This window comes from Atractosteus spatula, chromosome 3 (genome assembly GCF_055471065.1).
Source record: "Atractosteus spatula isolate fAtrSpa1 chromosome 3, fAtrSpa1.hap1, whole genome shotgun sequence".
Taxonomy (NCBI): domain Eukaryota; kingdom Metazoa; phylum Chordata; class Actinopteri; order Semionotiformes; family Lepisosteidae; genus Atractosteus; species Atractosteus spatula.
Window position 1 is genome coordinate 2,063,877 of NC_142708.1, and position 27,105 is coordinate 2,090,981.

Consider the following 27,105-nt stretch of genomic DNA (forward strand, 5'->3'; position numbering starts at 1 on the left):
ATATTGGTTTTAGGGAAGCTTCTTGAGCATATATTTAGGGCCGGTATATACAGTATATAGGATATTTGAGTTAATATAAGACAATGGTATTTCTGACAAAGGTTATTCTGATCTTGTAGTTGCTCTGAAATGTCAGATACTGTATGTTTCCTGTAAATATTCCACACCACAGGTGTCTCCTAGCCTGAGATTTATACATACAGATCGAAAAACCTACAGGTCGCTTCATCCAGGTGGGGCTGCACACCGGTGGGGGTGGAGGGGATCCACATTACCTGTACCGCCCTTTTAGTGGAGTGTCCAGAAAAGTGCGATTTAAGTGTGAGCAATTATAATTGCCTTTCACAGGACAGTCGAAACAGCTGGCACTAACCCCGGTGTGCCCTGGTTTTCAATAGAGAGCTCAGCTTGTCCCTCTGAACGCCCCCCTCCCCCCAACACCTTTTAACTGCGATGATCCCCACGCTGAAGTGGGGCTGACCGAACTCTCTGCCCGAGGGTGAGACCTGTCAGAGAGACCCACACCAGTGAGCAGGGCACCGAGAGGGTCTGCCTGCGTGGCGGCGTGTCCGGCCTGAGCTCGTGTGTGCCGTTCCAGGTGCCAGGTGGACCTGTCCAACCTCGCCAAGGAGCAGACCCACCGGCTAGACCTGGAGCTGGAGGAGGGGGAGGGCTCCCTGGTCCTGCTGGTCACCCTGACCGCCTCCGCCACTGTCAGCATCTCCGACGTGCTGGACGACCCCTGGGAGCGGCAGCAGGTCCTCAGACGATACGTAAGGAGCCCCCCGACTCTCTCCGTCTCAGTCTGCCTGCGTGAGAGCGTGTGTGACTGTAGCGCTCGCTGGGTCTCTCCGGGAAAGGCAAACACGGCCGGGGGAAAAGAGACGAGTGTGTGTCTGCTAGCCAGCTATAAGGCCAGAGCCCTGAGCAGAATGACAAAGCAGGTCTTCAGCTTGGCTTGACGTGGGGGGAGGGGGGGCCAGGGTACTGTCCGGCCCGCCTCATGACAGCTGGAATGGATGTCGGAGACAGAGGGTGGATGAGGGTGTTATGGAGCGGCGATCGCTTCGGGTGACATGAGGGTCCTGCCCTGGGCGCAGTGTCACCTGGTGGTCAGCGCAGGTCCAGGCAGAGAGTCGCCAGCCCCCACTCCGTGGGCTCTCCACGAGAGCGCGGGAGCTGCCTAGCGCCACTGCCGGCAGCATTCCTTCGGCGTTCCAGAGCACCGCGGCTGGATCGGGACGGATTCCGGATTGTGCAGCCGAACCGGGCTGACAAGGAGTGCCGCACGCATATTGGTTTGAAATAAACACAACTCAGGTGAAGACAAAGGGCAGCTTTTAGAACCCGATTGCTTAGTAACAAAATGTAATTGTTTAATGCACGGAGAGAAGTTGAATGAAATAACTATTGTTAGTAAACCGCGTTGATATTTCCTGGTTTACTGTGCTTAAACATGCCCTCCTTTCTTCTTACAATTAATAACCCAACAATTCTGAAAGCCAATCAGTAATTTTTTAATACCACTGTGTTTATAGTAGTTAAAGAAGGATCTCGTTTTCACTGAAAATTACAATAAAGAATACTCATTTTTAGCCACTAGACCTGGGACATAATGGTCTGAGGTGTGCAATACAGAAAGAACAAGAATGACTTCCATTAAAAGTGACAGAATGAGGCATTCTCTTTTCTCTGAAAGCTTGTAATCCTGTTTATCAATAGGTCCAGTGGCTGCAGCAGGTAGACAAGCACTTTGATTGGAACAGGGAGATACTTTTCTCTTCAGTGTCGCAGGGTCAACACATCTCACTGACAGCTCTGACTGTCTGGACAATTAAAAGCAGCATATTCAAGGTGTGCAAAGGCACAACAAAAAGTAAACTCGGAAATAGTGTTTAGGAGCATTCAGGACAGAAATATCCTGAAATTCTACAGAGAAAATTGAGGAACAAAATCCCTAGCCATATTTCAGTGTGAGATCCTTTCAGAAATTAAGGTGCTAGCAGCCATACAAGCAAGAAGAGTCAATGTCCAGTGGTTAGCTTTGCTGTCTCGCAGTGCTGGGGTCCTGGGGTCAATTCAATTCAAATTCAATTCAATTTGCATGTTTTCTCCATGTTCACATGGGTTTCCTCAAGGTGCCCCAGTTTCCTCCCACAGTGCAGAGACATGCTGGTAAGTTAATAAGGTTTTTGGGAAAATTGCCCTGGTGTGAGTGTGTGTCTGTGTGTGTCTTGCGATGAGCTGGCGTCCTGTCCATGGCATACCCTGCCTTGTACCCATTGCTTGATGGGATAGGCTCTGATTTGTCCACTGAAATTCCTCGGTACACACCATAATGTCTGAAGGGACACCACACACACTGCTTTGTGACATTCTGCTTTTCAGTGATTTTTCATTGAAATTCTCAGGACTGGAAATTATAGGACGGTGTGTGAAGTCTCTCGGGGCTCTTAGCAAGTTTGCTGGACGCACACAGTTCACTTTATACTGACTCTCAGCACTTCTACACACATAGTGCTTTGTTTTTATAAGATACTGTAAGATATTGTAGGTGGAGGTGATGGCATTTATCTCACTTAAATACTGCAGAACAACTTAAATGTTCGACTGCAATTATTAGATATTTTTTCTGCCACTAGGGTAATTGGAAAAAAAAACACAAAATAAATCTTAAACTTGCAGATTCATCGTTAAATCATGCACAAAATATAGCAAAAATACATTTCCCTTGCTTTTTATAAAGTTGTTTTACAGTGTTCCTTAGTTAACCCTTTGTGATAGAGCAAAAAAAGACAAGTTCTATAAAATATCTTATTTGCAAACTGCAAAGATGTGCAATCCTGAAAATCCTGAGACTGCCTTGCATTTGGAGTACTGACGCTCCCGTTTTCCTTAAAACACGCCAGCACTGTTTCAGTATGACACGCTGTGCGACCTGGTTCTGTTTGCTCTGCAGGTTCAAGTCATGACTTTGCTCCTCTAGAGCCGTCGCAGGCTCCTCTGCGCCCCCTGGTGGCTCACGGGGCGCCCTGTCCCTGCATCGTTTGTCTGTTGTCATCACCAACAGCCCTTCCTGTGGCGTTGCGCGCATGCAGGCCCAGAGAAAATGATTGCATTCGTATGCCTGCGTGAAGAGTGCGGCCCACCCAGGAGATCGGGGGACTGTTGGGCTTGCCTGGCAACGGGCTTCGCCGTCTCGCTGACAGGCTTCCTCCTTCGGCTAACGCCACCTCTTTTGAAAGTCAGCTCAGGCCTGGCCTCTTCTGGATGCAGGGCCTGCACTGGGGAGAGTTCAGAAAGCTGACAGAGAAGTGCAGAGGCTTGACAAGTTCTTTTGAACTGGATCTGGAGCTGAATGCCTTTTGCCTGCCTGCTGAAAGGACCCCAGTCTAACTATGGGAAGCCCTTTGACCCGCTGTGCCCCATCACCTTTCCTGTGCACAAAGCCCCCAGCCTGGCCTTTTGTCTTTTTGGATATTAACCCGTTGCTAACTGTCACTGAGCCATGAAAGGTGCAGCGTGGAGTCAATCACCCAGTGCATACAGAGGCTGAGCACAGTCCTGACTCGGAGCTGCAGCTCTGTGACTCTAACGTGACAAGCAGACGGAGAGCCTGACATGTCCGCATGTCCCCAGGCCCTGTGCCTTTAGCTCCCTGCCTCACGCACTCGTCCTCTTCATTACACAGCCTGTACCCTCTGTGTCAGAGGGGAACGCCTGCTTTTTCTTCTGCCCAGTTTTTGTTGCAGCTTTATGGATTTAGGATGTGTATACCTAATGCGGCTCATTTGCGGTTTTCTGCCTCAGTGATGCGGGCTGAAGCCCTTTTTTTATCGATGAATTCAGTCCTAATTTAAGTTAAAAGTCATGCTGGGAAATCTTTTTGATCTCTCGTCTAGCAGCAGTGCCAAATACTCCACAGGCCACAAATCGGACGCGTGACCTACATAACCGAGCTAAATCCTCATTTGCTTGCAGCACGGCAATACATCGTCTTGTCGGCGCAGTGCTGGGTAAGATTCAGAGGGGGGAGCTCTTGGCCCAGGACAGGATGGGGATAAAGCTTTTCAACCTGGCAGACCTAGCAGACTCAGTTCGGGGAAATAAAAATGAAAAGAAAGCTATTTCACCTTACGAAACTCCATCACTTCTTGGCATCCAAGATACAACCTTTTTTTTCTCTTTCTGAAGGAAAGGTCTCTTGTCTGCATTCAGCTATTAGCAGTGGGCTGTCTGACTGCCAGAAAAAAAAAGATGTTAATTTTTTTTTTCACTGTTAGCATATTTCTTTTCCCTGACTGACATGCTTTCAATAAGTGAATTTAATAAAGATGTACCTTATCAGCCGCAGCAGATAACATGAAGTGCTGGTACTAATGCTATACAATGCTCCTCAAATGGATTAGCAGGATGTGTGCTTCAGCAAATTTATTCCTGCTACTATCTTTACTGAATCAGCTGTCTGCGGTCTCCCGTACAACTCATACATGAGGAGTGTTATCATTCACACACTTCAACAGAGGCAAGTTCAGGCAGGCATAAAAAAATACTGACATATTGTATTTTTGCGAATAGGTTGAACACAGATGCACTTTTCCCATCTGTGTCACTGCAAAATGCAATTAAATGTCTTAATATACATTCCTATTTCCACCCCTGATTTTTAAACAAAAAAGCAGCACGACTGCCTTGTAGATGTATCAGATGACTTTCAGTGGTGCTTGTTAAAGCCACGCTGTGTCCTCTGAGCACTGCGTTTTAGTAACCTTCATTTTTTTTACACGGATATGAATAAAAAACTCATCATCATCTAAATATAAAGTTGTGTATGCAATGGCATTCATTTATTCCTATTAGGAAAACTTGTCAGAAGTTAACTGTATTTTAGGACTGGAGTATAGAGAACACGTCTGCTGGCTTTAACAGTGTGTTTTCATAGGCAATACCAGTATTTTTTATAACCAGTATTCAGTACATATGCTTGTAGACCGTGATGTCAAAATGCTAGGAACAAGTGCCCTGACTCTCGGTATTTTGTAGTAATGCCAGAATTTGAGTGAGGGTGTTAGCTGTTATGTTCCGTAGTAAACTAGAACAAGCACTGTACACACTTAACCCTTGCTGACGCAATTTGCACTGATACCTGAGATGAGAGAAATGATTATTCCCGTATCTAGATTAGCTGTTGTGAGGAGGATTAACAATAATCGACAGAGGGAGGTTTCCTTTCTGCCGCCTTGAGCCAGTGCTTTAATGTGTATTGATTTCCCTGCGTGTGAGGTGTGTGGATATCACACTCAAGTGGAAATGACTCCAATCAAAAAGGCTTTGCGTGTGGTGTGAGGTGATGCTCAAGCCCCAGAAACATGTGGAAGGTGAGACTAATTCCTTCCAGTCTCCTAAATTCCTTCCCCAAACTTGGTAAATCTCGCCCTGCAGTGTTGCAGCAATACGCCCCGCTGTGTACATGGGTACAAATGTACAGTGCATTGCTTTACATATAAACGTTAACCAGGTGCATTAATAATAATGAATAACCTCTCCGGAAACCTAGTAAAACATCATCCAGATTCTGGAGTTGTAGCAGTAGCTGTAGGTCTACTGAAGATGGCCTCCCAGGACTTGTGTCAACTGGTTTCATGTGATTAACTGGTTCTTTCGAAAGGAAAGTAGAAGTTGTCCATTGTGCTGTGGTTTTATACTAGAATAAGACCTTACTTCCCTAAAGCTTTAGATTTCAATGGGCATAGATTAGTGTTATAAATGTTATAAAAGTTTAAAATAAAGGAGTTTGTGTTCTCTGGCCTGAACACATATAGAGGGTGAGAATGATGCAGTGGTTTATATAATATTAATTACCTATAAAAAAATCTGATAGAAATGATTTTTTTCCAGGTTTTAAGTGGAAGAACTCCTAAATAAATAGGGCAGCCGTTCCCAGAGTACAAATCAGTATGAGCAAATAAAACACTATGCAGGCTGTTGCTTCAACCTGCTTTCTGTCCAGGCTCTGCAGTTTAGGATTATGATGAACTACAATGTTTTTCTTGAGCTATTTGGAGGAGCAAAAGCCTTTTTGATGTTTTAAAAAGACGTATTGTCCTTAGTAAAACAAATCACAAATCCTACACTAAACGTCCATTCTCTGTGACTTTTAAAGGTCAGCAGCTACAGCAGCTTGCTCTTACAGAAACACCCGTGCATGTACTGCAGTTTAAAACTTCTGCTAACTCTTAGACAGCTGCTAGCACACAAAAACGTGTGAGCTGGCTTTTCTCACAAACTACTGTTTCATGACGGAATGGTTTAATTTTGTACATACACATTCAATTGCTAAAATATGAAGTATAATATATCTTCTTTGACCTCGTTGGTCTAGGAACAGTGGGAGGAGTGATTCCACTAGCAAAAGTTTTCTGAGAGAGAAACACAGATGTTCTGCGTTCAAATCTTCAGAAGGACAGTCCCTCTGCTCACGGCCGCATCTCTCAGTTACACTTTCAATCAATTCATGTCTGGATATCATTGACCTTTAAGGACTGAAGCTGCTTTTCTGCCTGTCCTCCACGAAGTGCTCGAGCTCAGGACTTCGCCCTCTCTCACTGCTTCACCCCGCTGTGCTGTATGTTAAAACATTTGGGAAACTGCAAGTTAAATGTGATGTGGAGGCATTCATGAAGAAAAAGTAAACCTGGTTCGTGAAGTGCAAGTGGGATCAGGAGCCTCCTCACCAACACAGTGCGGCACAGGTAATGAGGACGGAGAGATCAAGTAGGAATAAACTAAAATGCAGGGGAAGAAAACGAAAGCATCTCATTACGTCTGCAAAGCTTTTAGGCGGTTACTTTATTTTCTGTCACAGAAAATCCCTGCAGTCAGTCGGCTGGGCTAAGTAGCGATAATAAGACGCCCCCGTTTTTCCCCGGGACGTGCTCGGCGTGAGATGGGGGGGGGGAGTGATTAATTCAGCTGATCAGCCTGTGTCCGAGCCTGAAGTTGGCTTCGGAAACAAACAAAAAAGGCCGTGTCACCCCCCGCAGGAAAGGCCAGCGGCCTCCCTGACGCGGCTGCGGGCTGTGTTTAATGGACGCTAATGGCCGCCCGGGGGGAGTGACCCCCGTGGAAGAGGTGGCGGGCACCCCCTGCACCCCCTGTCACCTGCCGAAAAGCCTGGCCGCGGAGCAGGGGCTGTTAGCATTCCACTTTCATGATGACATTTCACAGCCTTCCCATTTAATGCCCCCCGACCGGATTGTCCGCGAGGAGAGGGTGGGCACGAAATGTTATTTAGAGTGCTGATAAAAGGTGAGCGGCTCTAAGATGACAGCGAGTCATAAGGCCGGTGCTGTGACATTAATTTTCTCCATCACAGAGATGGAATAAGACGTCACAGTGACAAGCTGTCAGTCAGCCTGGCCCCTGCACAGAGCCGAGCCACAGGACCGCGCACGGCTTCTCCTGTAATAGACCTGAACTGCAGCGCAGCCCCCGACAGCTGCCGCCGCCGAGCCGCCAGAAATATATTATACAGCCTTTCATTAAAAAAATAAAGAGGACTCATCTCGAGAGCATTTCAATCTCTCTCCCCGTCTATCGAGAGGTCTGAAAGGGATTCGCAGCAAATCAGAAATTCCTCTGCTATGGAAATTTTCAGGCTTCAGAAATCATCCAGGTTTTGAGGCCATCCCCAATAATCATAAGTAACAAGCCTCTGTATCTACTGATCAATCATGTATTAAAGTTATGTGATGTTTTTTTCCCCTTTTTTTTCTTTCCAAGCTCCTCGACAATAATATCACATGTAACAGGCCCGGGCTGTCAGAGTTTATAATAAATTAAGTCGGTAGCCTAGCTCCGACTTGAAAATTCAAATTATAATTACTCCTCTGAGTGTCTAAGAGGGTTATTGCCAGAAAGAAAAATAAATTGAAGGAACTGAATTGCAGTGCTTTAAAGAGATACTGTTGTAGCTTTCTCCTCCGTGTGTGAAGTGGTTGTGTGTACCTGCATATACAGTACATATATATGCGATTAGTTGTGTAGTCATGCGCAGAATTATTTGTATGTGTGTCTGCTGGTGGATGTTTATAGGCTTAAATAAAAGTTGAACATGGATATTACCACATAACATAGAAATGTGTCAATTAAGGAGATACTGTATACTTCCTTGTAGCAGGTGTATCATTGTTTTAGAAAACGGATTTCACAGCTTATCCTCTTGAACATACAGCAGAGATAAATGATATTTATGGTACAATTCAAAATGTAAGGATTAAAAAAGACAAATATACTGAAAGGTGGTAAATGTGCAACAAATGAGTATTGGAATCAGTAGTATTTGTTGCATTTTAATGCCTCATTATATATTACTGAGGCATTAATATTTATATTAAAATATAAATCAATAACCAACCATAACCTACTGCAGGATTACTGCAGGATTAAGAATACAGGAATTATCCATGACTCACTTCCATGGACAAATACTCACACTCTCACAGTGAACAGTCTGCCCATATTAAATCCGCTTGAACACAGAGTCATTTCAGCTTGAGCAGAGACAAGCACAAAGTGAATAGACATCTCACAGTCTGGCCTTGTGGCTGATGCAGTTACACAACCACCAAGGAGCTGGCTGTACTCCGGGCATCTCGGGCTCAATTCACTGTTTTCAGGGATGCGCATTGTGAATGCAGCAGGGTTGCATGTAAATATTTACTGGGATTTTCTGAGTCGGCGCTTCAGGGATCTAGAGTTCTCAAGCCAGAATCACATGAGATGCACATTTAGTCTGACAGCAATGTCATTTCAGGCAAAGTGCAGTCTTTCACAGTACGCTGGTATATTCCATTTACAATCAAGTCTTTTTATTTAATTATCATTGTTTGCCATCTGTGTTATTCACCCTAGCAAATGTGTTCCACACTCTCTGAATGTTGCACCAGGTTGCTGAGTGTAGCTTTGTCTTTGGTGCCTACAGTAACCAAGAATTGAACATACAGGAAAGAGCAGACAGGAACATGAGAGTGGAAAAAGTCAGTCAGTCCAGGTGTCAGTTAGAGACCTGTAGTATAGTGCTGTATATACTGTAGTAGCAATACCAAGACTTGAAACTGCCTTCACATTTGCCAGGCAGGGGATGCAATGGCTCCATGACCGGGGTTAAGGCTAAACCCTCAGTTAGACTACTGGTTAATTCCAGGAGATATAGTGATGTCTTGCAAAGACAACTTAACGGATTTGCATCTTTATTTAGTGTACTCAGAAGGGCCTTTCAGGCCCAGTGTTATGACAGTGTGAACCTAGGCACCAGTTCTGAATCAGACTGTCCTAATTTCACTGGTGGAAATTAAAAGGAAGCACATTGCAGACTGGAAATAAGCGACACTTGTTTTACACAAAGGGCCCAACCATGTAAAACAAGTTTTTTCACTGGGACTGTTTAAGGCACAGCTGGTCTAGACCTTTAGGCCAGTAAGCTGCTAGCTGAACAGCCTGTCATCTGTTTACTTCTTAAAAATCATTGACTTGTTCAAGCAAAAACAGATAATATCTGCAATGTCAGAATCTTTCTAAAAAATCCATTCTTAGGAATGTCCTTTTAGTTTTTCAGACATTGATTATAGCCCATGTATTTTTCTTACTGTCAAATGTGAACACTTAAATTCCTGTCAGTCTGATTAGGAGAGCGCAGGCCATCCACAACAACAGGTCTGCTGTGGGGTCATCGTCCATACAATTCTGAATCACAGACTGGCACGGTGACTGGCTCGTAATCAAGGTTCTTGAGCCAAGAAAACAGATGCTCTTGTGGCTTTAGAAAAGACGTCGGGGTCTACGTTAATGTGGACTGCAGTCATGCGCCGTGTGAAGGACGATGATGCACTTTAAGACATCATGTGACCTGGTGCTACGTGGAGCAAATTCACTGCCCTCAGGCAAACTGTAAGCATCTTGATCAAGATGAGCATCTTAATCACTCACAGCTGTCCAGACAAGAGACACCAGATACATTTGGAGTGTCCCACACTGACACTGACACTGACACTGACACAGGCTGTAGGAACAAAATCTCTCGTCTTGAACAGAGAAGAAACCTGTTACAAGTATTCAGCATCCTCAAAGACACTGACAAAGTTAACCCAACGGCTGACATCAATCTCTGGGGAGGGCCTTGCTTTGACTAACACACTTTGCTTTTTTCATGTCTCCAGCGCTTAACAAAGGCAGTGCACAGCCAGGCCTTGATGTCAGTCCGGCTCTCGATCGCACAGAAATAATATTTTTCCAGCCATTTAGAGCTGTGAGAAATATTGATACATATTGTGGCTAAAGTTTCTTAGCAGCAGTAAGAGCAGGGTGGTGCAATGGTTAATCCACATGTTGAAAAAACAAAATTCAGTTTCATGAGGTCCTTAATTTGCATGCCTGTTTTAATACTTTTATTTCATAATCCCTAAACAGCTGCAGCTAGCGCTTTGTAAAAATAATTTCTCTTGTTCGTGTTGTCAAACTCCAATGAAACACAGACAGGCGATATTGCAGGTGAAGTTCGAGTGTGTGTGTGGAGCGGTGTCGAGTGTCTTGAGGTGTTTGGCTGATGGAGAGAATGGGCTGCCCAGTCAGAGTGTGAGTGCTTCTCCTTCTTGTGGGGGTCTTCATGTGCTGGGGACCCTGCAGTAGCTGCAGGCAGCCTGGCCCCAGAGCTCTCCAGCGCACTGCCCATGACTGGTGTCTTTCAGAGGGGGTGAGAGACAGAGCTGCCCCCCAGACAGTGATACAATAAGCACAGGGTGGACAGGGGCAAAACTGGAATCACTCCTGTCAGCTGGAGCACACAGATCTTCCACAGGTCTTTATAAGAACCGACCGAGGCTCCTGTTGTTGATGTGATATCAGTGTTTGACAAGAAATAACAACAGCCAGGAATGAAAAGTGTCGCACGTTGTTTACGGAGTGATTGTAACACCCTCGGCTGAGGGCAGCCCCGAGGCTGTGGGGCAAGAGAGGGGTGACCCAGCATGAGGAGGAATGCAGAAAGACGAATGCGGAGGAGAGGAGGGGCTGTGATGCAGTATTTATGGTATAAATTGAGGAAATGATGTTGGGAATGATCATTAAAATAATGAATTGTGACAGCATAGGCCACCATGGCTGCTGTTACCCCTACCGAACTTTCATTCAGTACCAGGGCAATAAAGGGGCAAATTTCGGGAGGTCGGACTGCACAAGATCTGAGTGGAATTTAGCAAGGGCGCTTGGATTCGCATTCCCTAATGTTGCACACAGTGGTATGGGATGTTTAATGACAGACCAAGGAGTCATGGTGACTGTGTCCTTGGTGTCCATACTGGGGCTTTGGTTTAGGAACGATATATCTCTCAGCCTTCAATCTTCACGTCATCTCTTCCAAGCAGACTTAAAGGAATAACTCAGACTTACAGTAATTTTCTAAAGCTTTGCCTGATGCCTTATTCATTTTATCATTATGTGGGAAAATAATAGTCTGCATCTGCAAAACAAAAACATATTTTAGGGTCTCAAAGAGTATAGAATAATTTTATTTTTTTAATAGTTATGTTTTTTTTAAATATTATTTTAATAGTGCAGCAGAGCTGAGCTGCAGAAAGTTAACTTTGTAAATGTGTCTAATTAAGAGCTCCAAACAGGACCAGGCAGTGTGTGGAGGAACAGGAACTTCATCTTTTACCTGCTGTTATCCATGAGCTTTCTTCCAAGCACAGCGAGTCATCCTACACAGCTACTGGAGTCTTAATACGACGAGTGCTTCAGAGAGCAGATCCATTAAGTGATATGTTAATACAGTCTAACACCCTTACACAAGCAGGGCGTATAAAATAAACTGCACCTGGCTTTAACCAACACGTCTGATTAAAGAGAAATGGCTTCCAGGATCAGTTCAAGTAAAAAAAATGTTTGGTTGGCTTTTGCACAAATAAAATGAACACGGCACAATTAAACACATTTATTTTTTCATTTAACGTTATCTGGAGCAATATTAGTAATTAACATTTTTTCTTCCGATTTAATATTCACTTAAGATTTAATATTCCCCACAAACTCTTGTGGCATGAATCAACCTCCAGCCGCTACGAGTGTGTAGGAATGTGCTCTGTTAATGCCTCACGGCACTCATCCCTCAGGTGACGAATACTCGGGACAAGAACTGCTCCTATTACCTTTATTTTGCTGTGAGAACTGTTTTTCATTGAATCACACAGCCTGTCAGTTATTGTCGTGCCTCAGCAGAGGTGTCATTCATTTGGTACACTTGAAATATCTCCTGGTTCAGCTGAAATGTTTCACACAAAAACAGGAGAGGTTTTAGAGAAAAAGTCCTTCAAATTGTCAAGCCCGATTAGTTGTAAAAAAAAACTGTTTAGTGACATCTAGCCTAATACCATATTGCAGTTGGTTCATCCACTCTTTGATGCTAAAACTAGGGCTAGGAGATTAGTCTATACGATCCATACCGCACTCTGCAGAATGACCTCAGGTCCGAGTGGCTGCTTGTGTTGCCTTATTTTAGGTAAAAACACCTTCTGCAGCACAGCCCTGGAAAAATCACCCTTGTGCCCATTCTAAATTTTAGCACAGAATATTGCTGCAGTGTGTTTGGTTCTGTATAGTGCCTTAATTGTGTCTTTGCCAGAAACCTAACAAAATATATGGCATGGCCTGCATTCTGGGGCAATAGTAAATTCTGACACTCTATGGTCTCTTTTTCATTAGTCTTCTGTCGTACTCTTTTTTTGTGATGCTTGATGACCAAATTGACGCGAATCTGAGGTGGAATAGTGATTAATGGGCAGGAGTCTATCAAAGGCTCCTAGTCAATGCATGTGAACAACTTTCCCTCTCTAGGCAGCTGCTTAGGAAACTTGCCTACTTAGTAAACGGGATCTAAATATTGCTGTCTATTGCTATGTACTGTATATTTGCTCATTGTATTTGAATTCAAAGGGTAGCTTAGTCCTTCCATGTCTATAACATGCTACCCATGTATTCTTATAAGACCATTCTTATTTTCATTTTTCGCCTCGTACTTGTCGTCCTGTATTTGTTTCCACTGCTAGTTAAACCTCCTGGCCCACCTATTTGCCCCGCTCGATTTCCTTTCTGAACAGAAAATCCCTCTTAAGAGCAGGCAGAGCAGATTTTCCTCGGAGGGCCTCTGCCCCAGAACGCAGTGACACACAGAATGGTGATGAGAGGGGCAGCGTGTGGCCCACAGCACGCTGCCTCCTGCAGCACGTATATTTTATTCATCGCGTGTCTGCGCAGCACATTTCACACTGTTTCATCACATTTCATTTCTCCTGATTCAGCTTTTTTCGGGGATCGTGTCTTCCGACATGGCAACCGGCCACATTGTTTCAGAGGTCAGCGCTGTCTGGGCATGTGGGTCCTTCCGATCTGCCGGGTTTCACTGCGGAGTCCAGAAAAGCATACAGCATATCCCCCAGACACCCGGTGCTGTTTTATAATATCAGCTCAGACTGGATAACATTATTTCCAGTGGATTTATTAATGCATAGTATAGTCTATTCAGCATGCATGTATGTGTGTGGATGCTGTATATAAAGTCTTTGTGTAAGTTGTTTATTTTAACTCTAGCAGTTGCAGATGCTGATATGTACGGTATGTTTCTTGTTTCTGCTGATTTATTTATGCTCAAACATCATTTCTTTATTTGAGGTTCAGCACTGGGATACCGTGCAGTATATACTGTACGCTGTTGTTTTGTGATGCATTACATATTTATGTTGCTGTAAATGCACTGTGTTCCTCTGACATATTCTGCCTTCTCTTGGGTGGAGTGTGTCAGGATGCTAAGCAGGAATTAGAAGAAGCCTGCTGGGACGGTTCTGTTCCCATGATAGTAACGCCTGGCAAAATCAGAGTCTTGCCGTGCAAGAGAGTGACTTGCAAAAACAATAACTTGTAATAATAGCACATGCTTCGCGCTGCTGTGTATAATCTCACAACAATCAGCTGTTTCAGGAAATACTCCTTTTACAGTAGGTTTAATTTCATAAAACAAGCCAAAAACATGATGTGGCTAATAAATAATAATAATAAAAGTTTGCATTTAAATAGTGCATAATTTAACCCTACCTGGGCGACACACAGCAGCCATTCTGCACCAGCTGTCCCACTGCACTGCAGTTCAGTATGGCAAGCCAAATTTTCAGAGATCTCGAAATCTACATTTTGAAGATACCTTTCAATATTTGAAAATATCTTTAAATGCATTTAGAGATACAGTATATTGAAATGATAATGTGGCAAGCCCTATATCCATAACTCTTTTGTCAATGTCTTTAATGAATTAAGTGACACCTCTAAATCATTTAAGGATATCTACAAATAATTACAGATTCTTATTATCTTGTCAATCGGGTCGTTAATACCAAATGTTACATTATTTCGAGATACCATATCTCTAAATGCTCGTTTGCCTTGTCAGAGATCAGCTGGGGGGAGAGGGGTTGCTTCAGCGGTCGAGTGAAGGGGGCTTTCCCTGAATCAGTGTTCACGTGCTGCTGCAGACGTTCCTCTCTGTTTCCTCCCCAGAGCCTGGTGAGGTCCTTCCACAACCTGAGGGACGTGGGGATTGTCCAGGTGAAGGTCATCCGGGCAGAGGGGCTGATGGCAGCTGACGTCACAGGTAAACCTGCTGGGCTCTGGAGGGGCTGGGAGTGTGAATTCAGGGCTCACAGGTAAACCCGCTGGGCTCTGGAGGGGCTGGGCGTGTGAATTTAGGGCTCACAGATAAACCCGCTGGGCTCTGGAGGGGCTGGGCGTGTGAATTTAGGGCTCACAGGTAAACCCGCTGGGCTCTGGAGGGGCTGGGAGTGTGAATTCAGGGCTCACAGGTAAACCCGCTGGGCTCTGGAGGGGCTGGGAGTGTGAATTCAGGGCTCACAGGTAAACCCGCTGGGCTCTGGAGGGGCTGGGCGTGTGAATTTAGGGCTCACAGGTAAACCCGCTGGGCTCTGGAGGGGCTGGGAGTATGAATTCAGGGCTCACAGGTAAACCCGCTGGGCTCTGGAGGGGCTGGGCGTGTGAATTCAGGGCTCACAGGTAAACCCGCTGGGCTCTGGAGGGGCTGGGAGTGTGAATTTAGGGCTCACAGGTAAACCCGCTGGGCTCTGGAGGGGCTGGGCGTGTGAATTCAGCGCTCACAGGTAAACCCGCTGGGCTCTGGAGGGGCTGGGAGTGTGAATTCAGGGCTCACAGGTAAACCCGCTGGGCTCTGGAGGGGCTGGGAGTGTGAATTTAGGGGTCACAGGTAAACCCGCTGGGCTCTGGAGGGGCTGGGAGTGTGAATTCAAGGGGGTCACAGGTAAGAAATTTAGCCTCTGGCTTTCTTACCTGATTTCTCTGCTGGTGCTGTATGTACCGAAGGTCAGTGAGCACACTGGGAGAACTGTCAGCTCACAGGTCGGGCTGACAGGGAACTCGCAAAGACACGGTAGCAGTTCTCTGCCCTGTCTGTGTGAATGGATTACAGTGCTAGTCCGTGTTTTTCTGAACTCTGGAATCGCTGAGTTCATATTGTTTGTCTTGTCAGAATCACTTGAAAGAGTGTTAAACTTTTCTTTGCATGGCTTTTTTAAAGATTGTTCAATGTTATTTATTGCTTACGCGCAGGTCACATCAAAAAGTGTTTTCGAAGAGTAGTTAAAAATGGCATTTTCTGAATGTGTGTAGCTCATCTGGAGCTTTCCACAGTCAATGAGACCGCAGAAAGGTCACAATAACGTGCTTGGCTCTGCTCTGGACATCACAGCAGTGTGTGTGAGGCCAAACTAAAACACCAGATGACAGCAGAAGGAATGCAAATGATGCCATTAATGAAATAGGAATGGGAATCCCGATTTAGACACGTTGTGCTTCACAATATCAGGATAGTGGCTAAAACAGGTCTTGAGTAAGAACTACTGCGCCCTCCAGCTGCAATTGTCCCCCCCCAGTGATGTTCCGACCTGTTGAATTACAGATGATGAGTTAGGTATTAATTAATTACGGGTATTAAATTATCCATCATGTCTTCTGTATGTCAGTACTCCATGCAGACCTCTGTAGACCTGCAGAATCCTCCTAAACGAAAGCTATGTCCACGATGCCCCTCTTGGATCCATGGCAGTGATGCAGCATCCAACTCACATGGTGCCCAGCCCGGGCGCCATCCGGACATGTGGGGAGGAGAATAGGATCGTCTGGTCAGAACAGATGTATCTACCTGGTGGGCCAGCACAGACACACAGTGGCATGTACAGCAGCACCAGCAGCCATGGTTGCAGCAGGCTATGATGTAAGGTGTGAGTAGGCTAGGCTGAAGTAATACATGTTCAGTCTGGATTTGAATACTATCTATTACTAGTCTAGAAGAGAATAGCTCATAAAAATCCGACAGATTGGCCACGCAGGGCTGCCTCTCTGCTCTTTAGTGATGGTACTAGTGGCAGACAGCAGCAGCAGAGTGGGTTCTGAAGCTCACAGTTAATAAAAGGTATTAATCCATCCATCTGTAGACCAGCAAAATCCTCCTAAAGGACAGCTATATCCACGATGCCCCTCTTGGATCCATGGCAGTGATGCAGCATCCAACTCAGATAGTGCCCAGCCCGGGCGCCATCCGGACATGTGGGGAGGAGAATAGGATAGTCTGGTCAGAACAGATGTGTCTACCTGGTGGGCCAGCACAGAGACACACAATGGCACGTACAGCAGCACCAGCAGCCATGGTTGCAGCAGGCTATGATGTAGCGTGTGAGTAGTCTAGGCTGAAGTAAAAGGTCTTCAGTCTGGATTTGAATACTGAGATTGACTCGGCATCCTGAACATGGGGTGGGTGACTGTTCCATAAGCTAGGGGCCCTGTAACTAAAGGCTTTACTGCCAACTGTTTTTTTATTAAGATTACTTCACTGGCCATATACAATTTCTTGCATTAGGAATTTGTCTTTTTGCATACCCCAGCTTGCTCTCCATGAGACACACAGACAGGGAGAGAAGCTGGGGGTCAGAGCACAGGGTCGGCCATTTATACAGCATCCCTGGAGCAGCTGGGGTTAAGGGCCTTGCTCAGGGGCCCAACAGAGTAGGATTCCTCTGCCGGCCGCAGGATACGAACCGGCAACCTTCCAGCCACAGGCGCAGATCCTGAGCCACAGAGCCACTATTGCATTAAGCACCGCTCCTTAATGTGTGGAATATGAAGAAGACCTGCATTCTGTGATCTAAGCAGGCGATTTGGATAGTATACATTAATAAGTTCCATTAGATAGACAGGTGCCTGACCTCTGAGAGCCTTGTAAGTAAGTAGAAGGATTTTGAAGTCCACCCTGTACCTGACAGGAAGCCAATGAAGAGAGCTAAGTATGGGGGTTATATGGTTGTACTCTCTGCTCCTAGTAACAATTCTAGCTGCTGCATTCTGAATTCGCTGTAAGGTGTTAATAGTGGTGGGTGCTCCCTGCTAGTAGGGCATTGCAGTAGTCTAACCTGCTGTATACAAGAGCATGTATTAATTTCTCTGTGTCTTGAGTGGAGAGAAACTGCAAAAAAAAATCCCATAAAGGTATGGTAAAGGAAATACCATAAGATTAAATACTTCACAGTATTCTCTCTTCAGTGCTCTTTGTTTTGCCATATTTAAGCAGTTTTACAGTGCAAAGGCCAGATTTATGAGTCAGCCTTATTTAATGGCTTTTGCAAACGATATTCTGAAAGAAAACAGAACACCTTGTGTGCCATTACAGCCATAACAGATCTGTTAAACAGCAGCAGCAAAACTGCGCCTGAATGAGGAAGATCTGTTAATTGGTGGATTTGTCATGTAAAGATGGCTTCATGAAACTAGGTGGCCTCATTGCTAAATATGTCCAGTGATGAAACTATAGTGCTGAAGGACATGATCCTAAATTCATGCTGACTTCTATTACTGAAAATCTCTGAATTTCTTCATAACTATTACTGAAATGACTAAAAACACCTTTCAGATAATGTTCTGATAAAACTGTATTTTCTTCTAGTGTGGCTCAGACAAAAAAAAAACCACTTCAGTGGTACCTAATCATTTTTGTAATGGCAGGATTGAAGGGGGCATTCCTTGTCCCAGAAGTGAAAAGAAATTTCTCCTCTCATCCTCAGAATTGTAGGTATTTTTTTCCCTTTGTTGTAACACATTCAATTAGACACACGGTGTATTAACTCCCTGTGAATAAAAGGGCAATTCTGAATGCTTTTGAATGAGGTGGTATGAAAAAGCACAAATTAGTTTTTAATGAAACCCTCAGTCCTTTCACTTTGTAGGGAACCTGAGAGCCTTTGTCTGACTGAATGCCACCATCCAGGCCTGGCTTTATTGAAGCCCATAATAAACTGTTGATTGCAGAGGGCATCTTTTCTTTGCTTTCTTTTTGAGAAAACCTCTCCCTCAGAGGCACAGTACTGGGCAGAGCAGCTTGGACTGGGAAGGTTAATGGAGATGAAAGGAGATTAGCAGTTGCAGTTAGGTCCTCGTTCTACCACGGCCATACACCCCCGTGCGCGGGGGTGCTGGAGTACTGGGGTGCTGGAGTGGAGGGAGGATGTTCGGTGCACTGAGCGAGAGCCAGGCAAACCGCGCCCCTCGAGTCCGAGTTAACCCCTTCAGCTCCTCCACATCTCCGCACTGCTTTCTCACTGCAAGGGTGGGTGTGGGTGGGTATCTGTCTGTATGTGTGTGTGTGGGTATCTGTCTGTATGTGTGTGGGTGTGTGGGTATCTGTCTGTATGTGTGTGGGTGTGGGTGGGTATCTGTCTGTATGTGTGTGGGTGTGTGGGTATCTGTCTGTGTGTGTGTGGGTGTGTGGGTATCTGTCTGTATGTGTGTGGGTGTGGGTGGGTATCTGTCTGGGTGTGTGTGGGTATCTGTCTGTATGTGTGTGTGTGGGTATCTGTCTGTGTGTGTGGGTATGGGTGGGTATCTGTCTGTGTGTGTGGGTGTGTGTGGGTATCTGTCTGTATGTGTGTGGGTGTGGGTGGGTATCTGTCTGTATGTGTGTGGGTGTGTGGGTATCTGTCTGTGTGTGTGTGGGTGTGTGTGGGTATCTGTCTGTATGTGTGTGGGTGTGGGTGGGTATCTGTCTGTATGTGTGTGGGTGTGTGTGGGTATCTGTCTGTATGTGTGTGTGTGGGTATCTGTCTGTATGTGTGTGGGTGTGGGTGGGTATCTGTCTGTATGTGTGTGGGTGTGGGTATCTGTCTGTATGTGTGTGGGTGTGGGTGGGTATCTGTCTGTATGTGTGTGGGTGTGGGTGGGTATCTGTCTGTGTGTGTGTGGGTGTGTGTGGGTATCTGTCTGTATGTGTGTGGGTGTGTGTGGGTATCTGTCTGTATGTGTGTGGGTGTGGGTGGGTATCTGTCTGTATGTGTGTGGGTGTGTGTGGGTATCTGTCTGTATGTGTGTGGGTGTGGGTGGGTATCTGTCTGTATGTGTGTGGGTATGTGTGGGTATCTGTCTGTATGTGTGTGGGTGTGGGTGGGTATCTGTCTGTATGTGTGTGGGTGTGGGTGGGTATCTGTCTGTATGTGTGTGGGTGTGTGTGGGTATCTGTCTGTATGTGTGTGGGTGTGTGTGGGTATCTGTCTGTATGTGTGTGGGTGTGTGTGGGTATCTGTCTGTATGTGTGTGTGTGGGTGGGTATCTGTCTGTATGTGTGTGGGTGTGGGTGGGTATCTGTCTGTATGTGTGTGGGTGTGGGTGGGTATCTGTCTGGGTGTGTGTGGGTATCTGTCTGTATGTGTGTGTGTGGGTATCTGTCTGTGTGTGTGGGTGTGGGTGGGTATCTGTCTGTGTGTGTGTGGGTGTGTGTGGGTATCTGTCTGTATGTGTGTGGGTGTGTGTGGGTATCTGTCTGTATGTGTGTGGGTGTGTGGGTATCTGTCTGTATGTGTGTGGGTGTGTGTGGGTATCTGTCTGTATGTGTGTGGGTGTGGGTGGGTATCTGTCTGTATGTGTGTGGGTGTGTGTGGGTATCTGTCTGTATGTGTGTGGGTGTGGGTGGGTATCTGTCTGTATGTGTGTGGGTATCTGTCTGTATGTGTGTGGGTGTGTGTGGGTATCTGTCTGTGTGTGTGGGTGTGTGTGGGTATCTGTCTGTATGTGTGTGGGTGTGGGTGGGTATCTGTCTGTATGTGTGTGGGTGTGTGTGGGTATCTGTCTGTGTGTGTGTGGGTGTGTGTGGGTATCTGTCTGTATGTGTGTGGGTGTGGGTGGGTATCTGTCTGTATGTGTGTGGGTGTGTGTGGGTATCTGTCTGTGTGTGTGTGGGTGTGTGGGTATCTGTCTGTATGTGTGTGTGTGGGTGTGTGTGGGTATCTGTCTGTATGTGTGTGGGTGTGGGTGGGTATCTGTCTGTATGTGTGTGGGTGTGGGTGGGTATCTGTCTGTATGTGTGTGGGTGTGGGTGGGTATCTGTCTGTATGTGTGTGGGTGTGGGTGGGTATCTGTCTGTGTGTGTGTGGGTGTGTGGGTATCTGTCTGTATGTGTGTGTGTGGGTGTGTGTGGGTATCTGTCTGTATGTGTGTGGGTGTGGGTGGGTATCTGTCTGTATGTGTGTGGGTGTGTGTGGGTATCTGTCTGTATGTGTGTGTGTGGGTATCTGTCTGTATGTGTGTGTGTGGGTATCTGTCTGTGTGTGTGGGTGTGGGTGGGTATCTGTCTGTATGTGTGTGGGTGTGGGTGGGTATCTGTCTGTATGTGTGTGGGTGTGTGTGGGTATCTGTCTGTATGTGTGTGGGTGTGGGTGGGTATCTGTCTGTGTGTGTGTGGGTGTGTGGGTATCTGTCTGTATGTGTGTGGGTGTGTGTGGGTATCTGTCTGTATGTGTGTGGGTGTGGGTGGGTATCTGTCTGTGTGTGTGTGGGTGTGTGTGGGTATCTGTCTGTGTGTGTGTGGGTGTGTGTGGGTATCTGTCTGTATGTGTGTGGGTGTGTGGGTATCTGTCTGTATGTGTGTGGGTGTGGGTGGGTATCTGTCTGTATGTGTGTGGGTGTGGGTGGGTATCTGTCTGTGTGTGTGGGTGTGTGTGGGTATCTGTCTGTATGTGTGTGGGTGTGGGTGGGTATCTGTCTGTGTGTGTGTGGGTGTGTGTGGGTATCTGTCTGTATGTGTGTGGGTGTGGGTGGGTATCTGTCTGTATGTGTGTGTGTGGGTGTGGGTATCTGTCTGTATGTGTGTGTGTGGGTATCTGTCTGTATGTGTGTGTGTGGGTATCTGTCTGTATGTGTGTGGGTGTGGGTGGGTATCTGTCTGTATGTGTGTGTGTGGGTGGGTATCTGTCTGTATGTGTGTGTGTGGGTGTGGGTGGGTATCTGTCTGTATGTGTGTGGGTATGGGTGGGTATCTGTCTGTATGTGTGTGGGTGTGTGGGTATCTGTCTGTGTGTGTGTGGGTGTGTGTGGGTATCTGTCTGTATGTGTGTGGGTGTGTGTGGGTATCTGTCTGTATGTGTGTGGGTGTGGGTGGGTATCTGTCTGTATGTGTGTGGGTGTGGGTGGGTATCTGTCTGTATGTGTGTGGGTGTGGGTGGGTATCTGTCTGTATGTGTGTGGGTGTGTGTGGGTATCTGTCTGTATGTGTGTGGGTATGGGTGGGTATCTGTCTGTATGTGTGTGGGTGTGTGGGTATCTGTCTGTATGTGTGTGGGTGTGTGTGGGTATCTGTCTGTATGTGTGTGGGTGTGTGTGGGTATCTGTCTGTATGTGTGTGGGTGTGTGTGGGTATCTGTCTGTGTGTGTGGGTGTGGGTGGGTATCTGTCTGTATGTGTGTGGGTGTGGGTGGGTATCTGTCTGTATGTGTGTGGGTGTGGGTGGGTATCTGTCTGTATGTGTGTGGGTGTGTGTGGGTATCTGTCTGTATGTGTGTGGGTGTGGGTGGGTATCTGTCTGTATGTGTGTGGGTGTGTGTGGGTATCTGTCTGTATGTGTGTGGGTGTGTGGGTATCTGTCTGTGTGTGTGGGTATGGGTGGGTATCTGTCTGTGTGTGTGGGTGTGTGTGGGTATCTGTCTGTATGTGTGTGGGTGTGGGTGGGTATCTGTCTGTGTGTGTGTGGGTGTGTGTGGGTATCTGTCTGTATGTGTGTGGGTGTGGGTGGGTATCTGTCTGTATGTGTGTGGGTGTGTGTGGGTATCTGTCTGTATGTGTGTGGGTGTGGGTGGGTATCTGTCTGTGTGTGTGTGGGTGTGTGTGGGTATCTGTCTGTATGTGTGTGGGTGTGTGTGGGTATCTGTCTGTATGTGTGTGGGTGTGGGTGGGTATCTGTCTGTATGTGTGTGGGTGTGGGTGGGTATCTGTCTGTATGTGTGTGGGTGTGTGTGGGTATCTGTCTGTATGTGTGTGGGTGTGTGTGGGTATCTGTCTGTGTGTGTGTGGGTGTGTGTGGGTATCTGTCTGTATGTGTGTGGGTGTGGGTGGGTATCTGTCTGTATGTGTGTGGGTGTGGGTGGGTATCTGTCTGTATGTGTGTGGGTGTGTGTGGGTATCTGTCTGTATGTGTGTGGGTGTGGGTGGGTATCTGTCTGTATGTGTGTGGGTGTGTGTGGGTATCTGTCTGTATGTGTGTGTGTGGGTATCTGTCTGTGTGTGTGGGTGTGGGTGGGTATCTGTCTGGGTGTGTGTGGGTATCTGTCTGTATGTGTGTGTGTGGGTATCTGTCTGTGTGTGTGGGTGTGGGTGGGTATCTGTCTGTATGTGTGTGGGTGTGGGTGGGTATCTGTCTGTGTGTGTGTGGGTGTGGGTGGGTATCTGTCTGTATGTGTGTGGGTGTGGGTGGGTATCTGTCTGTGTGTGTGTGGGTGTGTGGGTATCTGTCTGTATGTGTGTGTGTGGGTGTGTGTGGGTATCTGTCTGTATGTGTGTGGGTGTGGGTGGGTATCTGTCTGTATGTGTGTGGGTGTGTGGGTATCTGTCTGTATGTGTGTGGGTGTGGGTGGGTATCTGTCTGTATGTGTGTGGGTGTGGGTGGGTATCTGTCTGTGTGTGTGGGTGTGTGTGGGTATCTGTCTGTATGTGTGTGGGTGTGGGTGGGTATCTGTCTGTGTGTGTGTGGGTGTGTGTGGGTATCTGTCTGTATGTGTGTGGGTGTGGGTGGGTATCTGTCTGTATGTGTGTGTGTGGGTGTGGGTATCTGTCTGTATGTGTGTGTGTGGGTATCTGTCTGTATGTGTGTGTGTGGGTATCTGTCTGTATGTGTGTGGGTGTGGGTGGGTATCTGTCTGTATGTGTGTGTGTGGGTGGGTATCTGTCTGTATGTGTGTGTGTGGGTGTGGGTGGGTATCTGTCTGTATGTGTGTGGGTATGGGTGGGTATCTGTCTGTATGTGTGTGGGTGTGTGGGTATCTGTCTGTGTGTGTGTGGGTGTGTGTGGGTATCTGTCTGTATGTGTGTGGGTGTGTGTGGGTATCTGTCTGTATGTGTGTGGGTGTGGGTGGGTATCTGTCTGTATGTGTGTGGGTGTGGGTGGGTATCTGTCTGTATGTGTGTGGGTGTGGGTGGGTATCTGTCTGTATGTGTGTGGGTGTGTGTGGGTATCTGTCTGTATGTGTGTGGGTATGGGTGGGTATCTGTCTGTATGTGTGTGGGTGTGTGGGTATCTGTCTGTATGTGTGTGGGTGTGTGTGGGTATCTGTCTGTATGTGTGTGGGTGTGTGTGGGTATCTGTCTGTATGTGTGTGGGTGTGTGTGGGTATCTGTCTGTGTGTGTGGGTGTGGGTGGGTATCTGTCTGTATGTGTGTGGGTGTGGGTGGGTATCTGTCTGTATGTGTGTGGGTGTGGGTGGGTATCTGTCTGTATGTGTGTGGGTGTGTGTGGGTATCTGTCTGTATGTGTGTGGGTGTGGGTGGGTATCTGTCTGTATGTGTGTGGGTGTGTGTGGGTATCTGTCTGTATGTGTGTGGGTGTGTGGGTATCTGTCTGTGTGTGTGGGTATGGGTGGGTATCTGTCTGTGTGTGTGGGTGTGTGTGGGTATCTGTCTGTATGTGTGTGGGTGTGGGTGGGTATCTGTCTGTGTGTGTGTGGGTGTGTGTGGGTATCTGTCTGTATGTGTGTGGGTGTGGGTGGGTATCTGTCTGTATGTGTGTGGGTGTGTGTGGGTATCTGTCTGTATGTGTGTGGGTGTGGGTGGGTATCTGTCTGTGTGTGTGTGGGTGTGTGTGGGTATCTGTCTGTATGTGTGTGGGTGTGTGTGGGTATCTGTCTGTATGTGTGTGGGTGTGGGTGGGTATCTGTCTGTATGTGTGTGGGTGTGGGTGGGTATCTGTCTGTATGTGTGTGGGTGTGTGTGGGTATCTGTCTGTATGTGTGTGGGTGTGGGTGGGTATCTGTCTGTATGTGTGTGGGTGTGGGTGGGTATCTGTCTGTATGTGTGTGGGTGTGTGTGGGTATCTGTCTGTATGTGTGTGGGTGTGGGTGGGTATCTGTCTGTATGTGTGTGGGTGTGTGTGGGTATCTGTCTGTATGTGTGTGGGTGTGTGGGTATCTGTCTGTATGTGTGTGGGTGTGTGTGGGTATCTGTCTGTATGTGTGTGGGTGTGGGTGGGTATCTGTCTGTATGTGTGTGGGTGTGGGTGGGTATCTGTCTGTGTGTGTGTGGGTGTGTGTGGGTATCTGTCTGTATGTGTGTGGGTGTGGGTGGGTATCTGTCTGTGTGTGTGTGGGTGTGGGTGGGTATCTGTCTGTATGTGTGTGGGTATGGGTGGGTATCTGTCTGTATGTGTGTGGGTGTGTGGGTATCTGTCTGTATGTGTGTGGGTGTGTGTGGGTATCTGTCTGTATGTGTGTGGGTGTGTGTGGGTATCTGTCTGTATGTGTGTGGGTGTGTGTGGGTATCTGTCTGTGTGTGTGGGTGTGGGTGGGTATCTGTCTGTATGTGTGTGGGTGTGGGTGGGTATCTGTCTGTATGTGTGTGGGTGTGGGTGGGTATCTGTCTGTATGTGTGTGGGTGTGTGTGGGTATCTGTCTGTATGTGTGTGGGTGTGGGTGGGTATCTGTCTGTATGTGTGTGGGTGTGTGTGGGTATCTGTCTGTATGTGTGTGGGTGTGTGGGTATCTGTCTGTGTGTGTGGGTATGGGTGGGTATCTGTCTGTGTGTGTGGGTGTGTGTGGGTATCTGTCTGTATGTGTGTGGGTGTGGGTGGGTATCTGTCTGTGTGTGTGTGGGTGTGTGTGGGTATCTGTCTGTATGTGTGTGGGTGTGGGTGGGTATCTGTCTGTATGTGTGTGGGTGTGGGTGGGTATCTGTCTGTATGTGTGTGGGTGTGTGTGGGTATCTGTCTGTATGTGTGTGGGTGTGGGTGGGTATCTGTCTGTGTGTGTGTGGGTGTGTGTGGGTATCTGTCTGTATGTGTGTGGGTGTGTGTGGGTATCTGTCTGTATGTGTGTGGGTGTGGGTGGGTATCTGTCTGTATGTGTGTGGGTGTGGGTGGGTATCTGTCTGTATGTGTGTGGGTGTGTGTGGGTATCTGTCTGTATGTGTGTGGGTGTGGGTGGGTATCTGTCTGTATGTGTGTGGGTGTGGGTGGGTATCTGTCTGTATGTGTGTGGGTGTGTGTGGGTATCTGTCTGTATGTGTGTGGGTGTGGGTGGGTATCTGTCTGTATGTGTGTGGGTGTGTGTGGGTATCTGTCTGTATGTGTGTGGGTGTGTGGGTATCTGTCTGTATGTGTGTGGGTGTGTGTGGGTATCTGTCTGTATGTGTGTGGGTGTGGGTGGGTATCTGTCTGTATGTGTGTGGGTGTGGGTGGGTATCTGTCTGTGTGTGTGTGGGTGTGTGTGGGTATCTGTCTGTATGTGTGTGGGTGTGGGTGGGTATCTGTCTGTATGTGTGTGGGTGTGGGTGGGTATCTGTCTGTATGTGTGTGGGTATGTGTGGGTATCTGTCTGTATGTGTGTGGGTGTGGGTGGGTATCTGTCTGTATGTGTGTGGGTGTGTGTGGGTATCTGTCTGTATGTGTGTGGGTGTGTGGGTATCTGTCTGTATGTGTGTGTGTGTGTGGGTATCTGTCTGTATGTGTGTGGGTGTGGGTGGGTATCTGTCTGTATGTGTGTGGGTGTGTGTGGGTATCTGTCTGTATGTGTGTGGGTGTGTGGGTATCTGTCTGTATGTGTGTGGGTATCTGTCTGTATGTGTGTGGGTGTGTGTGGGTATCTGTCTGTATGTGTGTGGGTGTGGGTGGGTATCTGTCTGTATGTGTGTGGGTGTGGGTGGGTATCTGTCTGTGTGTGTGTGGGTGTGTGTGGGTATCTGTCTGTATGTGTGTGGGTGTGGGTGGGTATCTGTCTGTATGTGTGTGGGTGTGGGTGGGTATCTGTCTGTATGTGTGTGGGTATGTGTGGGTATCTGTCTGTATGTGTGTGGGTGTGGGTGGGTATCTGTCTGTATGTGTGTGGGTGTGTGTGGGTATCTGTCTGTATGTGTGTGGGTGTGTGGGTATCTGTCTGTATGTGTGTGTGTGTGTGGGTATCTGTCTGTATGTGTGTGGGTGTGGGTGGGTATCTGTCTGTATGTGTGTGGGTGTGTGTGGGTATCTGTCTGTATGTGTGTGGGTGTGTGGGTATCTGTCTGTATGTGTGTGGGTATCTGTCTGTGTGTGTGTGGGTGTGGGTGGGTATCTGTCTGTATGTGTGTGGGTGTGGGTGGGTATCTGTCTGTGTGTGTGTGGGTGTGGGTGGGTATCTGTCTGTATGTGTGTGGGTGTGTGTGGGTATCTGTCTGTATGTGTGTGGGTATCTGTCTGTATGTGTGTGGGTGTGGGTGGGTATCTGTCTGTATGTGTGTGGGTGTGTGTGGGTATCTGTCTGTATGTGTGTGGGTGTGGGTGGGTATCTGTCTGTATGTGTGTGGGTGTGTGTGGGTATCTGTCTGTATGTGTGTGGGTGTGTGTGGGTATCTGTCTGTATGTGTGTGGGTGTGGGTGGGTATCTGTCTGTATGTGTGTGGGTGTGTGTGGGTATCTGTCTGTGTGTGTGTGGGTGTGTGTGGGTATCTGTCTGTATGTGTGTGGGTATCTGTCTGTATGTGTGT

General features: G+C 47.2%; 1 protein-coding gene across 3 annotated transcripts in view; it reads left to right on the forward strand.

The window, feature by feature from the left end:
- mctp1a (multiple C2 domains, transmembrane 1a) overlaps positions 1-27,105 on the forward strand; it is a 215,668-nt gene that overhangs the window by 97,291 nt on the left and 91,272 nt on the right. For all 3 annotated transcript variants that reach the window (XM_088910243.1, XM_088910244.1, XM_088910245.1), the window contains 2 exons: positions 599-773; positions 14,602-14,695. In XM_088910243.1, the coding sequence (XP_088766369.1) occupies positions 599-773; positions 14,602-14,695 (269 nt within the window). The remainder of the gene's footprint in view (positions 1-598; positions 774-14,601; positions 14,696-27,105) is intronic.